The following is a 15,651-nucleotide window of genomic DNA, read 5'->3' as shown; positions in this document are numbered from 1 at the left end:
CATTTATTTATTCATGTACATACTTTTGGTTTTAAAACACTTACTGAATTGTTTTATTTGGATCGGTCCAGTAATTATAGAAACATTGAACATAAACCAGAGCTAAACATCTGGAGTCTCAAAGTTAAAAACCAAATTCTACCACAGAATTTGAACCTGTCCCCAGCTCAGATTTAAACAACAGAGATTCAAGAGTGGATATTACGCACTATTTATTGATTTATTTTAGCCATGTTGTCACTAGGGCCAAATAAATCCATCCATTCATCCATTTTCTTCCTCTTATCCGGGGTCGGGTCTCGGGGGCAGCAGCCTAAGCAGGGACTCCCAGACTTCCTTCACCCCAGACACTTCCTCCAGCTCCTCCAGTGGGACCTGAGGTGTTCCCAGTCCAGTCCAGAGACATGGTCCCTCCAGTGTGTCCTGGGTCTCCTCCTCCTCCAGGTGGAACATGAACACCTCCTGAGGGACACGTCCAGGAGACGTCAGAACAGACGTCCTCCCCTCAGACGCTCCTCTCCACGTGGAGGAGCAGCGGCTCTACTCCGAGCTCCTCCCCTCAGACGCTCCTCCACGTGGAGGAGCAGCGGCTCTACTCCGAGCTCCTCCCGTGTGACTGAGCTCCTGGGCCAGAGAAATACGACATGTAATATGTGACAACACATCAGTATTTATCTGCAGAGTCATTTACACACACACACACATTTACACACACACACACACACACATTTACACACACACACACACACACACACACATTTACACACACACACACACACACACACACACACACACACACACACATTTACACACACACACACACATTTACACACACACACACACACACACACACATTTACACACACACACACATTTACACACACACACACACACACACACACACACACACACACACACACACACACACACACACACACACACACACACACACACACACACACACACACACACACACACACACACACACACACACACACACACACACACACACACACACACCCTTCCTGCTCCTCTCCTCCGGTGCTACAGCGCTGCTGCTAACTGTTTGGAAATGGACGCCTCACCACGGATCTGATAAAGATTTACCGGCACCGATACACCCTTCTTTGTTTCCCCTCAGAACACATCTCAACGGTGAGTGACAAAACTACCTCCTCCCCGAAAGATTTCTGCAATTTGTGTGAACCTGTCAACACCCACGTAGTCAGCTAAGCTAACGGCCACTACTCTCACAAACAAACGCCGTCAGCGCAGCAAACAAATGGACTTTTTAGTTTAATTCCCGCTTTATTTTACTTTTCACTCAACCCGAACGCTTCACCAACACCATTCGCATTGAACAGACAAATTTTTTATTGATTACCCCGAACATTAATAGAATGTTTGCTACTTTTCAGCACGAGCCCAAGCGGCAATGATTGTTTTGAACACAACCGGTTGCGCAACAACAAGACATTGAATTGATCATAAATCCTATTGATATTGATTTATTTGTTAAAGGTGCACCATATTTTTGTAGTATTATTTTAGTTTATTAATTATTAGTCAAATGATAAGCAGATGTTTATTTTTGTGTGTATTGAATTTTCATTTCCTTTAGTAATGGTTTATTACTCCAGCTAAGGCTAATTTAAGTTAATTTATTTTATTGCTAATTTTTGTTTTACTGACCCTGTTCTAGGTCAGGTTTTTTCCCCACACTGGATCATTCTCTTGCACATCAACAACACTACACTGGATGGCGAGCTACAGAACGCCGCATGAAATCGCAGTAGAATAAAAACACCCCTTTCATAACAACGGAACTCTATTCTCTTTGGGATAACAATAACTCTTCTCTTTGGATTACAATAACTTTAATGGACTATATCACCCTCTACCTCTGCCTATTAACTGGACTCTTGACTTGGAAAGACAATTATTGGTTTTGTCATTTTTTTGTGTGTGTTATTTTGTTTCTGTTAAATCATACCAATATATACATATCAATAATAATAATAATAATATAATATAATAAATATGTTTCTATTATTCATACCCTGATATATTTATACTCTGAATTTATATCATTAATATACATCTTTGAACTGATTTTGTGTTCTTTGTTTTATTCACACACCTTCACTCCTGCGGGACCTTCTTCTGAATTGCACAGATCACTGCCATATCCCAGCCCTAGTCCGTTACACTGACATGACACGGTGGCATCATCCCTGGCTGTGACAGCGGCCTAATTGTTATTGTTCACCCCAAAACATAGGACGCACTTGACATTGTGCGCTCATCATTGTAAATGGACCCCACAGGTGCGTTACTGGACACGAGCACTTTCCAATGACATATATATATATATATATATATATATATATATATATATATATATATATATATATATATATATATATATATATATATATATATATATACCATAGGTGTTATTTTCCTCACCACCCTGAGCACAGTTCAGCGACTCACCAAATTTTGCAAAAACATTAAAAAACAGCCAAATTTACAAATACTCCACATCACAAAATCTAAAAAAAAAAATGGCGCGACAGCGCCCCCTGCAAAATCAAAATACATTGCGCCTATGGCTATACGTGAAAAATGAACTTTGGAACAACAAGATCTATTTACCACCCAAATTTCATTTGTCTGTGACAAACAAAAAAATATGTTACATGGTTGCTAGGCAACATGAAGTGCAACTAATGTAAGAAAAAACACCCGTGACTGAAGTAAATCAGACCTGATCAGGGGCACAGAGGAGCAGGGAGAGATTATAATATTAATAAGTATATTAATATTTATGTCATTGTACTTTTTATAACTGTTTGTATGTACTGTATTTTTGTATTGTGCTGTAGTTTGTTGTTTTGTGTCTCGGGGACTGTGGGTGGACATTCGCTCTGAGCTTTAGTCTGGTTCAGTGTTTCATTATTAATGCTCCTGTACCTGGTCCCTGCCAAATAAATGAAATAAACTAAAGTATTTGTGTAAAACTGTTAATGCTTCATAATGTGCACGTGTAAAGGAATTCACCCAACATCCTCCAAAACCAAACTCAACTTTAGCCAAGACTTCACCTCATTGCCTTCGCCACACAAACTTCACAACAGAAAATACACTGATCATGAGTGAGCAGAGACACAGAACCAGGGAGACGCACAGGTCCTCCTTATCTTCTCTGCTGGACAAAGAACATTCCAGAGAAACAACGCCCCAGAAGTTAAAACTTCCAGTTGTCTCGTCCGTCTTTTGTTGTGTTTTTATCCAAATGACTGTAGCTGATGTAAAACGTTCATATATTTCTCACTCATGCAGGAGTCAGAATGACCTCGTCCTGAGAGAAGTCGGACTTTACTTCAGAAACAGAAAAAACTGAACATTGGCAATGGACAATCTGACACAGATCCAGAACATTCAGAAGTGTTCAGGAAAGACTCAGTGTTACTCGTGTTCACATGAGAGTCTAGTGTGAGTATTGTAATGTGAGTATTGTACTGTGAGTATTGTAGTGTGAGTATTGTAGTGTGAGTATTGTAATGTGAGTATTGTAATGTGAGTATTGGGTATCGGCTCTTTTGACTATCAGAGTCTCTGCAGTGAAGCGTTGGCCTTGTAAGGAGTCATGTTCAGGCTTTATTTGACTGACACATGTCATAAAAATATGATAAGTACTATTACTTTTACTACATTTGTGTTTATCTCCAGTCTGTGGGCAGCAGCTGAATAACGACTGACCAGCACAATGTTATCAGGAAAACGGTAAAGTTTGGAGCAGGATAAAAGACCGAGTTACACACAGCTGAAGTGTGTGTTTTCTTCCCAAATACGTAAATCTGTTGGTGTCTCTGTCCAATCATGTCCAAGTAGAAAGATTTTATTTAAACTTAGAGGGAAACTGGACATTTTTCCCTTGACACAGGATGTATTTGTAGTACTGTATGTGTATATTTTTCTCTTTTTCTCTTTGGACTGTCTGGATTCTGTTATGTTTGATGCATGTGGAGTATTTTGACAAACGTGTGAATATGTAAGTGTACGTACGTTACACAACCAGCAACCTCTCATTATTATTATTATTATTATTATTATTATTATTAAGAAGATCATGTGAACTGTTCATGCTGTGAATATTGTCACTATTGTGTATTTATTTATTGATTGATTCAGTTTTCACATTAATAAACAGTTTAAATAATGTAAATGTTCCTGAATTAGACAAAAGGCAGGTTTTCATCAGCACTTCCCCGACACATAAAGGTAATAAGGCCTAAAATCTCACACATTCATGTAAAAGTCATTTCATTCAAATACAAGTTCAGATACACAGTTAAATATTCACATGATCATAATTAAAACACACAAATATCTGTATATAAACCTGAACACGACTTAACGGTGTCAAAGGTTTTTTCACAGATCCACAAAAACAGTTTGGAGGAACATGGAGAGAAGAAAAATCAGTTTGTCGACTGGACAAAAGTGAGTTTGGTTGAAGACGTTTCTCTCGGCTCGTCCAAGCTGCTTCTTCAGTTCTGTCAGACGCTGGTGACACTTCCTTATACCTGCAGGAGGAGCTAACTACACTGAAACTACTCTGGAACTAACACACACTTGTTTACAGTTTGTGTTTGTTAGTTAGATGGATTTTACAGGATTATGATTATGACTCGTTTGAGTATTGATCTGTAAATGTCATGTGAATATCTTTTATTAAGATGATTAAATGTATGGCTTGTCAGTCAGCTTCTTCTGGAGGAGCCTGAAAAGAGCCTTAAAAGAGAGTCCAGAAGGATTAAAGGTGTTCAGAAACATGTCTCTTTATTTGGCTCACACAGGTACAGATCTTGATTCAAGTTGATTCACACAGCATCTCTCCACGTCACCTCCTCCTAGTGACAAGCTTTGACCATTCGTCACAATATTGACAAACTGTAACTGGTATTTACAGGAAATTCACAGAAATGTTGACCTAGACAATGTAACCACAGATAGTCATATGTTAAAGAGTTCAGACACTCCCCCTGTCTCATATCAGTGTCTTCAGGTTCAAACATGAACAGAACATGTCCCAAAATTAACATGACATCAAAACATTTGAACACATTGAAGTGTTCACAGAAATTAATCGACACAGACTTTAATGTGAATAGAGTTTTAGTCTGTGGGTATCGGCTCTTTTGACTATCAGAGTCTCTGCAGTGAAGCGTTGGCCTTGTAAGGAGTCATGTTCAGGCTTTATTTGACTGACACATGTAATCAAAATATGATAAGTACTATTACTTTTACAGCAGTTGAATAACGACTGACCAGCACAATGTTATCAAGAAAACGGTAAAGTTTGGAGCAGGATAAAAGACCGAGTTACACACAGACAGGTCAGAGGGAGAGTTCTTCAGGTCTTCAGTAAACACCACGTCTGCTTTTGAATCGAACACTGTGTCTGCATTTGGTAAGTACTTCTGTCCGTTCTATTTTACACTCATCATCATCGATCAAGTGTTAATAATCAGGCGGGTTTAGGAGAAGAGCAGCGGCAGCAAAAGTACCTTAAGTCGCTCTTTCAAAAGGTCTGACTCTGTAGGAAACTTTCACCTACAGACAAACTGGTGTGAAGCGTCACATCTGCATCTCACTGTGTCCAAAACGAAGGACATGATTTTTCACTTTCAGAAAGGTGCTCCTCAGAATGACGACACAGATGTAAAGGAGCAGTCAGTGTGTGGACTCCTGTCAGTGTCTTGGAATAATCACTGATTCTAAATTGAGCTTTGACGATAATTGTGCTGCTGTGTTTAAAAGAGGCACCAGCGCTTCGTTTTTGAGGAAGTTGTATTTTTACCGTGTAGACAGAACCATGATGACGCTGTTCTACAAAACGTTTGTTGAATCAGTTTGGATGTTTTCACTGGTCTCATGGTTTGGGACCATCTCTAAAAAACTAAAACAATAGAGTTGACCTGAATCAGTTGGTTAAATGGAGGTGAGGTGATTGTCCATCGTCAGAGTCGTCTGGACTCTCTGGACTCAACAGTTACACTGGTCCACAACTCCCGGGCCGGGGGTGGTTTGGTACCGGACCACACAGAAAGAATAAAGAACTTACATTATTTCCATTTTATTTATATCTGATCTGATCTGAACAATGTTTTATTTAGAAAATGAAAAATGAAACAATGTTTTATTTAGAAAAATGACCAAATTCTCTCTGTTCCATCCGTCTGTGACTCTCTCATTTACACTAATATTAAACCCACAAGCTGCAAAATGAGCCAAAAACAGACGTCTTTGGAAACATTTATTATTATATTTACAAAATATCACAGTTTTTGTGTTGGTCGTGTCATTTTATTTTGTCGTATTTATCCTCCACACTTTAAAGGTCGCTCTGTGAAAATATTGTCCAGTTTGTGGCTCAAAAAAGTTTGTGGACCTTTGTTCTCAAAGACGAGCAGCGTCTTCTACACTCACAGTTTCAGCTGCGTCCATCCGGTCACAGACTTTTACTCCCAAGATCTAGAACGAATCACTTTAAAAGGAGCTTCGTTCCAGCTGCTGTTGCACTTATGAATACATTATAATTTATTTATCTATTGATTTTAGTACCTGTCTTGGAAAAACATGTTTTTTAAATATATTTAAGATTTATTGTGATTTTTAGCCAAGTGTGATGAATGAATGAATGATTTATGGAACAAAACCGTTCAGCTCTGGAGCTCTGTAACACTTTATCTGTAATTGTGTTTTTTATGTGTGTGTTGAGTTTATTGTGGACAAATGAAATGGGAAATGTGGGACCAGCCTCAAATCTGCAAAATAAATGTACCTCCAGGTCCAAATAAAGTGACTGAAGCCTAAACACGTAACACTGTCTCTTCTGACTGAAGAACAGTTAAACTCCACTCAGTTTCCTTTACTTCTCTGTTTCCGTCCAAAGCATCGTGCAGATCATAACCTCAATAGTTTATCTGGACTTTTCTGCTGTTGTCTTTAGATTTTCCGTCACTTTTCACTAACCTGCGTCTGCAAACTGGTCCAGTTTAAATCAGTGCTGAAAGTTTTGTAACAGTTTTAACCCCTGTTCTTTGTTGAAACACTCCAGTGTTTCATACACATTCTGTTTTTCAGTTGCCATAAAAATCGTCCCACGACACCTCCTGCCAATTTGATCAAACTGTGATCATTCCATTCTTAGACTTTTTTTGTTTTTTTGCTCTATGACCAGTGTGAAGACGGACTTTGGGCCATGTTTTGTTTTTGAGTAAAGTCAATTTGAAAAAAAATGTTTTGTACAAATTCTGTGTTTTGATTTTTAAACTTCTGTAAAATTGTTAAACGTTTATTTAATTTTTTTTAAATAACTTTTTCATGAAGAGTTCTCTTCAAAATGTCACTTTGACATGAAGTTACCAAAATGATGAACCTCTTAGGTGTTAGATTTTGTCATATAAAGTTTACGATCAGCCCACTAATGTCAGAATCACATTTTTTTTCTCTGACTCTGACCAGTTGAAAAAAGTTGCACTGGTGATGTTTCGTACAAAAAGTGTATTTCAGTTTTTGTGTGTGAGGGACACTGGGGTGGAGGGGCAGGACTCTGCTCCGTGAGACACTGACGTCTTCCAAACATAACTCATGTTTCTTTAATAAATCAAATTAAAAGTGTATTTGAATTCCTCCTGTCCAGTGAGTAGCTCATGTAAACTCTAAACTACCTCTGCTTTATCATGTGTTGTTTTCTGCATTTATTTCACTTCCCTGCGTCTCGACGTCACGTTTTACCCTCTGTGTTAACCACACGTGATGGACTTGGCTCTTGTTATGTGCTTTATGCACTGGAAATACTGTTCACTTTAGAGACTGGAGACACTTCCAATCTGCTCCAAACAGAAGCAGTGGACACGAGGCTGGAGTGTCTCACGTGTCCTGCTCTTATGACACAGCTGCTGTTTCTTGCAGGAGTCATGAAGTGGTTGGTGGTGAGTTTGGTGATGCTCTGGAGCTCTGAGGCTGCAGGAACTGACGTGAGCTGCAAAGATGAAAACGACAAATGTGGATTGGTGAGAAAGTGAATATGTTTGGTTTTAGCCCAGAGTCGTCGCTGGCTGTGTCTTTGTTCTGTTACGTCCTGTGTCTCTGCAGGTACATTCTGTATAAAGCACCAAAGGACAACAAAGACACATCCAAACTCAAACTCGAACTCAAACTCAAACCGCTGGAGGGCGACGAGTATGTTTATATCAGCAAGAATGTGAAGAGAACTGCCAAACCCATCACAGAAATCCTGAGGAACACTCTCAGCCCCATGCTCAAATCAGTGCGGGACATGGTACAGTTTGGTTTATCAGACTACTACTGCTGTTGTGTCCTTAGGCAAGACCCTTCTCCTTTTCACTGACCTCTGTGAGCTGTAACAGTGTCATTTTTGATCAGTGTTGAAGCACAAAAACTGTGAAGAGAAAATAGAATAGAAACACAAACAGTGACAGTGACGTCCTCATCACAGCAGCTTCTGTTTCAGGACGAAATCCTTTGGCTTCCTGAGCTACAACGACCAACCTCCAGGATCCAACAGTGGACCAGAGTATGGACACAGCAAAGGTCAGAGACGTACATGTGTGACATCATGTCCCTGTCTGTACAGGTGATGTTTCTGTCTGTACAGGTGATGTTTCTGTCTCTGTACAGGTGATGTTTCTGTCTGTACAGGTGATGTTTCTGTCTGTACAGGTGATGTTTCTGTCTCTGTACAGGTGATGTTTCTGTCTGTACAGGTGATGTTTCTGTCTCTGTACAGGTGATGTTTCTGTCTCTGTACAGGTGATGTTTCTGTCTGTACAGGTGATGTTTCTGTCTGTACAGGTGTTTTCTGTCTGTACAGGTGTGTCTGTACAGGTGATGTTTCTGTCTCTGTACAGGTGATGTTTCTGTCTCTGTACAGGTGATGTTTCTGTCTCTGTACAGGTGATGTTTCTGTCTCTGTACAGGTGATGTTTCTGTCTCTGTACAGGTGATGTTTCTGTCTCTGTACAGGTGATGTTTCTGTCTGTACAGGTGATGTTTCTGTCTGTACAGGTGATGTTTCTGTCTCTGTACAGGTGATGTTTCTGTCTGTACAGGTGATGTTTCTGTCTGTACAGGTGATGTTTCTGTCTGTACAGGTGATGTTTCTGTCTCTGTACAGGTGATGTTTCTGTCTCTGTACAGGTGATGTTTCTGTCTGTACAGGTGATGTTTCTGTCTCTGTACAGGTGATGTTTCTGTCTGTACAGGTGATGTTTCTGTCTGTACAGGTGATGTTTCTGTCTGTACAGGTGATGTTTCTGTCTCTGTACAGGTGATGTTTCTGTCTGTACAGGTGATGTTTCTGTCTGTACAGGTGATGTTTCTGTCTGTACAGGTGATGTTTCTGTCTCTGTACAGGTGATGTTTCTGTCTCTGTACAGGTGTGGTGATGGGGGACAGCAGCACTAAATCCGCTCTGTGGCTCACTCACAACACTCCTAAGTTTCCGACGTCTGAGAGGAACAAGAACCATTTCTGGAAAGACAATATTTATAAAAAAGGCCAGACCTTCATGTGTGTGACTCTGGGCTATAATGATCTCGATACTGTAGGTAAGAAAGAGTTTATGTTGTTTTACTGTAAATTGAAGTGAATACCCTGTAAGGTCTATGCCAGGAGACTGGAGACAAGAATCAGGTGATAGTCTAGAGTGACCGTATTTCCATTTGTGAAAACCTGGACACCTGACCGGGGGTGGGAGGTGGGGCCTCCACATTGAGCTACAGTCGTCCTTCGATATATCGAGGCTCACCTTTTGCGGTCTCACCATATGTGGAATTTTTTTTCTTTTTCTTTTCTTTTCTTTTTTGTTTTTGTGTGTGTCAATTTTGCATGTTTTTTTGTTTTGTTTTGTTTTTTTACACACGGGTTAAACGATTAAACCACATCTAAACCAGGACTAATCTTGGATTTAAGAGAGAAAACGCCGAGCAGTTTGTCTGCAAAGCCCATCAGGCAACTGCCTCTGTGAGGTACAGAGCTGAGCCGGTCTTTCTCCTGTGGTCACTTTCCAGCCTGTCCCAACAGTGAGTCCTGTTTCAGTCCTGGTTCAGTCCTGGTTCAGTCCTGGTTCAGTCCTGGTTCTGGTTCACTCCCTGGTTTAGTCTGGTTTAGTCTTGGTTCAGTCTGTGGTGTAGGCAGGGCAAAAATTTGATATAATCTCGGGTTAACGGGCAGGTGCGGTCCTGTCCTGGGGGTCTCCAAAAATGGCCTGGTGCAGGACTCTGTGCTGTCGGCTCCATTATGGAATAAATTAATCTTCAGTTTGTTCCATAAAGAAGGAGGAAAATAACAAAAGGACGACAGCAGCAACAAGTTTGAAGAAGGAAGTAAAAAGTGTTGTAAGTGTCCTGTGTGAGAAAAGTGTTTAAAGTTTGTGGTGAGGTTTTACAGACTTAAAACAGACAGAATAATTGTAAAATATAAAGTTGATACTTGGTGGATTTCACCTGTCGCAGGTTATTTTTAGAACATAACTCCCACGATGAACGAGGGACACTGTCCTCTCACCTCAGCCTGTGCACATGGACTCACACTTGTCCCGACCGGGACGGAAAACTGAGAATTTCTTGTACAAGTCACTGTTTTTTTTGTTTTTATTTTTTAAACAATGTTTTTATTTAGTTTTGTACATTATAAAGCACAACCACACAAACTCTCAGTCATGAATAGAAAAACAAACAAAAATAAATAAACAATCAAACAAACAAACAAGCAAAAAAAACTAAAAAAAACAATTACAGATCAACCGAACAGTTAGAAAATTAAGTTTATAGCATCCATACATTTTTTTCCCCAACCCAAATATCAATAAATAAAAACATATATACACATATACACACCACAAAATATAAGATGTACACATATATACATACATGAAAAAATATAATAGAAATAAATCAAAAACAAAAGGTTTACAGAAAAGTATCAATCATCTTCAGCACCGTCCGTCAAATTAAGATTCCCTACAAAACTTTTAAGAGGAGCCCACAACTCGTCAAACTGTTTCAACTTTCCTTTCCTAATCCATGTGAAAAACTCTGAGCGTCTGTTTTACCCAGTGCACAAACCTGGAAATACAAGTTTTTTTTCCAAAACATTGGAACTGTTCTTTTTGCTTGTAGAAAACACATATTAATCATAATCTGTTCACTCTTCGTAAACTTGTGCTTTTTGGGATATAAACCTAAAATAAACATAACAGGATTTGTTGGAATCTTCTTAGAAACAATCATCTCCACCACTTTTCTGACCTCCTCCCAGAACAGTCCTGTTTCAGGACATTCCCACAGGCAGTGGAGAAGAGTTCCTTCAGCATCAGCCACTTGCTCCAAATATCTGTTATGTTACGGTTAGAAAGGTTCAGTTTGACTGGTGTTACAGATGTTCTCATGAGCCACTTATATCGCAGAAGCTTAAATCGAGTATTAATGAACTGTTTGTGAGCTTTGCTACAGGCTGATTCCCAATCCTCTTTGACTAATTTGATTTGAGATCCTCATGCCCTGAGTTTAGAGTCAGAGTTTTCACTTGAATGAGACAGTAAAAGGTCGAACAGCTCTGATATGGAGCTTTACTCTGACTAGTTTTACAGATGATTGTTTCCAATGACGTTTTTTTCGGTCTAGTTAATTGATTACCTTGATTGGTTCTAATAAAACTCCTTAGTTGAAAGAATTTAAAAAAGTATTTTCTATCCATTTTGAACTTGCATATCATATCCTCAAAAGACATTCATGATTCTGAGTTTGGCATAAATAAATCCTGTACTGACTTTAATCCCTTTGACGCCCAAACTTGAAAGACCAAATCTGCCCTCAGGGATGAAGCGCTGGTTTCCCCAAACTGAGATGCACAAAGACAAGTTACTCGTCTCCTTAACATAATTACGAACCATAAACCTGATTTTTATCATATGTTTAACAATTGGATTTGTAGTTTTTTTTATCAGGTTGGAAATCTTATCAGAGTAAAGATAATGTGGTAATGGTAGATCCAGACCACCTGATTCCATTTCTTTCCACTGGGGGCATTATTAGTTTCAAAATAAAATTTGATTGATCTTAATTGTGATATTTCCAAATTATATTGGACACTTTAAACCTCCCTGGTTTTATGGCAAATGCATTAAGGAAACAACCGAATTCGAGCTTTACCATTTTTCCAAATAAATGCAATAAATTGTTTTTTTTATCTTTGCAAAAAAAAAATCATTGGACGGGGGCAATGGCACATTCTGAAACAAATATAACATTTTGGGGAGCATATTCATTTTAATAACATTAATTCTTCCAATTAAGGACAAAGGTAATAATATCCACCAATCAACAGACTCTGTTGTATCATTCATCAAAGATTCAGAGTTCATCCTGACCACAGGATTCAATTTGCGTCTGATTTCTATGCCTAAATATGTAAAGTGATCCACCGCTGTGGATACGAGAGACGCTCAGTTTAATGTCCCAATGAACAGTACTGAAAACCCGGACTTTTGCATCAGTTTAAAAAAAATATAATCCGGACGCCCCAGACATGACGCAAAATATGGACATGTCCGGGGAAAAACGGACGTTTGGTCAAACTATGATAGTCGAACCTCAGATCCAGGAGGAGCAGTGTGGTTTTAGTCCCGGTCGTGGACACTGGACCAGATCTACAGTCTCCATCAGGAGCTCGAGGTTCATGGGAGTTTGTACAGTCCACATGTGTTTTGTGGATCTGGAGAAGCGTTCAGCCGTGTCCCTCGTGTGTCCTGTGGGGGGCGCTCTGGGAGTCTGGGGTCTGGTCCTTGTGTGACCGGAGGAGGAGCTGTTGTTCTCTGCTGTAAATCAGACCTGTTCTTGGTGCATGTTGGACTCCGCCAGGGCCGCACCTGTCACGGTTCTGTTCATTGTTTTTATGGACAGAGTTTCTCGGTGCAGTCAGGGGTCAGAGGGTTCGGTTTGGGGACCACAGGATCATCTCTGCTGTTTGATGATGTTGTCCTGTTGGACCTGCAGCTCTGGGGCAGTTTGAGGGTCGTGGTTCTTGACCGTAAAAAGTCGTCCCCTTTTCCACTTCCCGTCTGGGAGCTGCTGCCCCCGCGACCCGACCCCGGATAAGACGAAGAACATGGATGGATGAATTGAATGTTTTTGTATTTTATTATTGTAAGAGGATCCTGAGTGTCTAGAAAGTGTCTGGCAAATAAAAGGTTTTATTATTTATTATTATAAACATCACACTTCTGCTTCTGTTACTCTGCTTCAGTGAAACACCTACAGAACATCAGAGCTTATGTTTTTGATGATCATCACTTTCCTGGTGACTTCCACGAAGAGCTAAAGGATGCAATCGAAAAAAAAGAGGATGTCTCTTACCGCGGGAAACCACAAGATCTAAAGACCAAAGGTGGAGAGGAGCTAAAGACCCTGGCAAAAAACACTGGCAAAACAGCTAAAGGTAAGAAAATGAGAAGAGCCATTGGTGAAAGCTGCATGATATTAAAGAGTGTTTCTGTGTTTTATTCAGTTGGAGACCTGTACGTGCAGCTTGCTGAACATTTGAAAAGTGACATGAAGGCTCAGACCTGGGGCTGTCAGAAAGGTAGAGACAAGAGCTTCTGTGGTGAACCCTATAAGGTGTTTAACATAGAAGGGGTCCGCACAGACATAGGAGACTGGAACAGGACAAAAGATCACTCCAAATGGGCCATAACCACTGAAATAACGTCCACTGGACCTGCATCGCAGATTCCAATAGAAGTCCATCACAGTACGAACGGCCCGGAGGAGCTCTGTGCATCAACGACAAAGAAGTCAAAGAATACTTTAAAAAGTTCATAAAGAATCAGAGAGACTGTCCAGCGAAGATTAGACTATTAAAGAAAACAGTTTTCAGCTGCAATACCTCCAACTAAACGAACAAAAACTAGGTCAGTGCAATGATAAATACAATTACAACACAATTAATAAATGACTTCCCTCCCTTCGACCCCCTTATGTTAACACATTATACAGTCAAATAGCTCTGGGTAAATAAAACACTTCCTGGGAGTGTCCGTGGAGCAGGTGAGAGAAAAACCCTGAGGGAGCTCCACAGCCTCAGCTCCAGCTCATGGGTCAGTCCACATCAGCCGACCTCCTCCATGAAACATCTCACACTTTCCAAACAATGAACCACAAATAATCTCCAACTGTTTTCCCTTAGAACAAGCAAATAGTCTTTAAGGACATTAAAGGGAATTGAACCTTTCTACAGGTGGAAAAGTCCCTGAGCTCCACCAAAAATGACCCAGTTTGAAATGAAGGAAGTTAATAGTCGATGTTTTTATTTATTTAAACTAATCAGAATCTGCAAAAGTTTCTCTGGTCAAAATGTGATCAAATCTAACTGTGTCACATGGATCCAAAGAAGAGACCAAAAAGATCAAACCTGGACTGAGACTCGACACGTCCACATGAAAACTCAGAACAGTGTGAGATTTGTGTCAGAAATGTTGGTTCTCTCAAATATTCAGGTTCAGTTCGTTTGTAAAAATCTGCTTGGAGGAAATAGATTTAATAAAATAAAATAAATAAATAAATTGAGCAGCAACCAAATGTGAGATTTTGGGGCCACAGCCACAACCTCAATAAAAACACACAATATTTGACAACAGATTTAGAATCTATGACCAAAAATCTACAATAAAACAAATGTTCATCTTCCTCGCTCTATTTTGATGAAGTTCTGGTCTCAAACATGTTTATAAATTAAGGCTTCAGAAAAAGTGAACATGGCCCCAAAACTTCAACGGGTCAAAACTCAGGAACGACTGAAGGGACTGAGAGAAAACTTTAGATTCTTTCATTTGGTCATTTTAGACATTTTTAAGATTATTTTTCAGCCAAATCTGAGACGGTTCAAAGTGGAGCTTCCTTGAAAACGTCTGATTTCCTGTGGACTGAGCTTCATGCTGCTGTTGTCCAGGACAGAGAGCAGCTTGGCCAACGTCCTCGTCTCCATCACAGACTCCACACAGTCCTTCATCACACAGGACGCCGCCTTCTGTGTCAGTTTGTCCAGACTCCGGGCGTCGCTCCGTCAGACATTTCCTCCCCGCGCGCACCACAGCACGAGCCCACATCCACTCACAATCTGCCTCTTTTTGCACGTCTTAAAGAAGCGACTTTTGTCCTGAAAATCCAGTGTGTTAAGTCCAACCTGAGCCTGACCGTGTCCTGCACTCACAGTTTGTGTAAACGTCCTCTGGGAGGCGCCGTGTCGCCCACAGCAAAACACCAACAGCGACTATAAATCTTTTATTCCTTCTGCCGTAAAGTTTTGAAATGGAAAGTAAATTTGCTGTTGTGTCCCTGATGTTCTGAGGTTTAACTGTGCGTCGTGTGTTTTATGGATTTGATTTGGTTTTGATTTGATTTTATTTTCGAGCAGAGATGTGCAAACTGAACTGCCCTTTGGGATTAATAAAGCTGTTGATTGATTGATTGGTCTGTGTTTGGACAAATCCTGTGTGTTTGTGTTTGTCTTCATCATTTATCACAGAAAACTCAAGGAAACTGGAAGAGGAAACTCACAT

General features: G+C 40.0%; 2 protein-coding genes across 2 annotated transcripts in view; one reads left to right on the top strand and one right to left on the bottom strand.

Annotated features, from left to right (window-relative positions):
• Positions 1–15,651, bottom strand: part of LOC129407590 (plancitoxin-1-like) — an 80,810-nt gene that overhangs the window by 10,475 nt on the left and 54,684 nt on the right. The window lies entirely within an intron of this gene.
• Positions 8,332–13,915, top strand: LOC110156378 (plancitoxin-1-like). Its single transcript, XM_055150610.1, has 5 exons — positions 8,332–8,360; positions 8,548–8,627; positions 9,473–9,643; positions 13,341–13,532; positions 13,602–13,915. Exons 1-5 carry the CDS (start codon positions 8,332–8,334, stop codon positions 13,913–13,915), a joined length of 786 nt encoding a protein of 261 aa, XP_055006585.1.

Source organism: Boleophthalmus pectinirostris, unplaced genomic scaffold (genome assembly GCF_026225935.1).
Source record: "Boleophthalmus pectinirostris isolate CB_2022bp ecotype Guang Dong unplaced genomic scaffold, ASM2622593v1 HiC_scaffold_1, whole genome shotgun sequence".
Lineage (NCBI taxonomy): Eukaryota > Metazoa > Chordata > Actinopteri > Gobiiformes > Gobiidae > Boleophthalmus > Boleophthalmus pectinirostris.
Note: the sequence above shows the minus strand (reverse complement) of the source record. Positions and strands in the feature narration are given on the sequence as shown.

What these genes read in the sequence shown, in the direction of transcription:
- LOC110156378 (XM_055150610.1), top strand. Translation starts at nt 8,332, where the DNA reads ATGCTCAAATCAGTGCGGGACATGGTACA. An exon ending in AGAGTATGGACACAGCAAAG is followed by an intron (nt 8,628 to 9,472) that starts GTCAGAGACGTA and finishes GTCTCTGTACAG; the next exon opens with GTGTGGTGATGGGGGACAGC. An exon ending in TAATGATCTCGATACTGTAG is followed by an intron (nt 9,644 to 13,340) that starts GTAAGAAAGAGT and finishes ACTCTGCTTCAG; the next exon opens with TGAAACACCTACAGAACATC.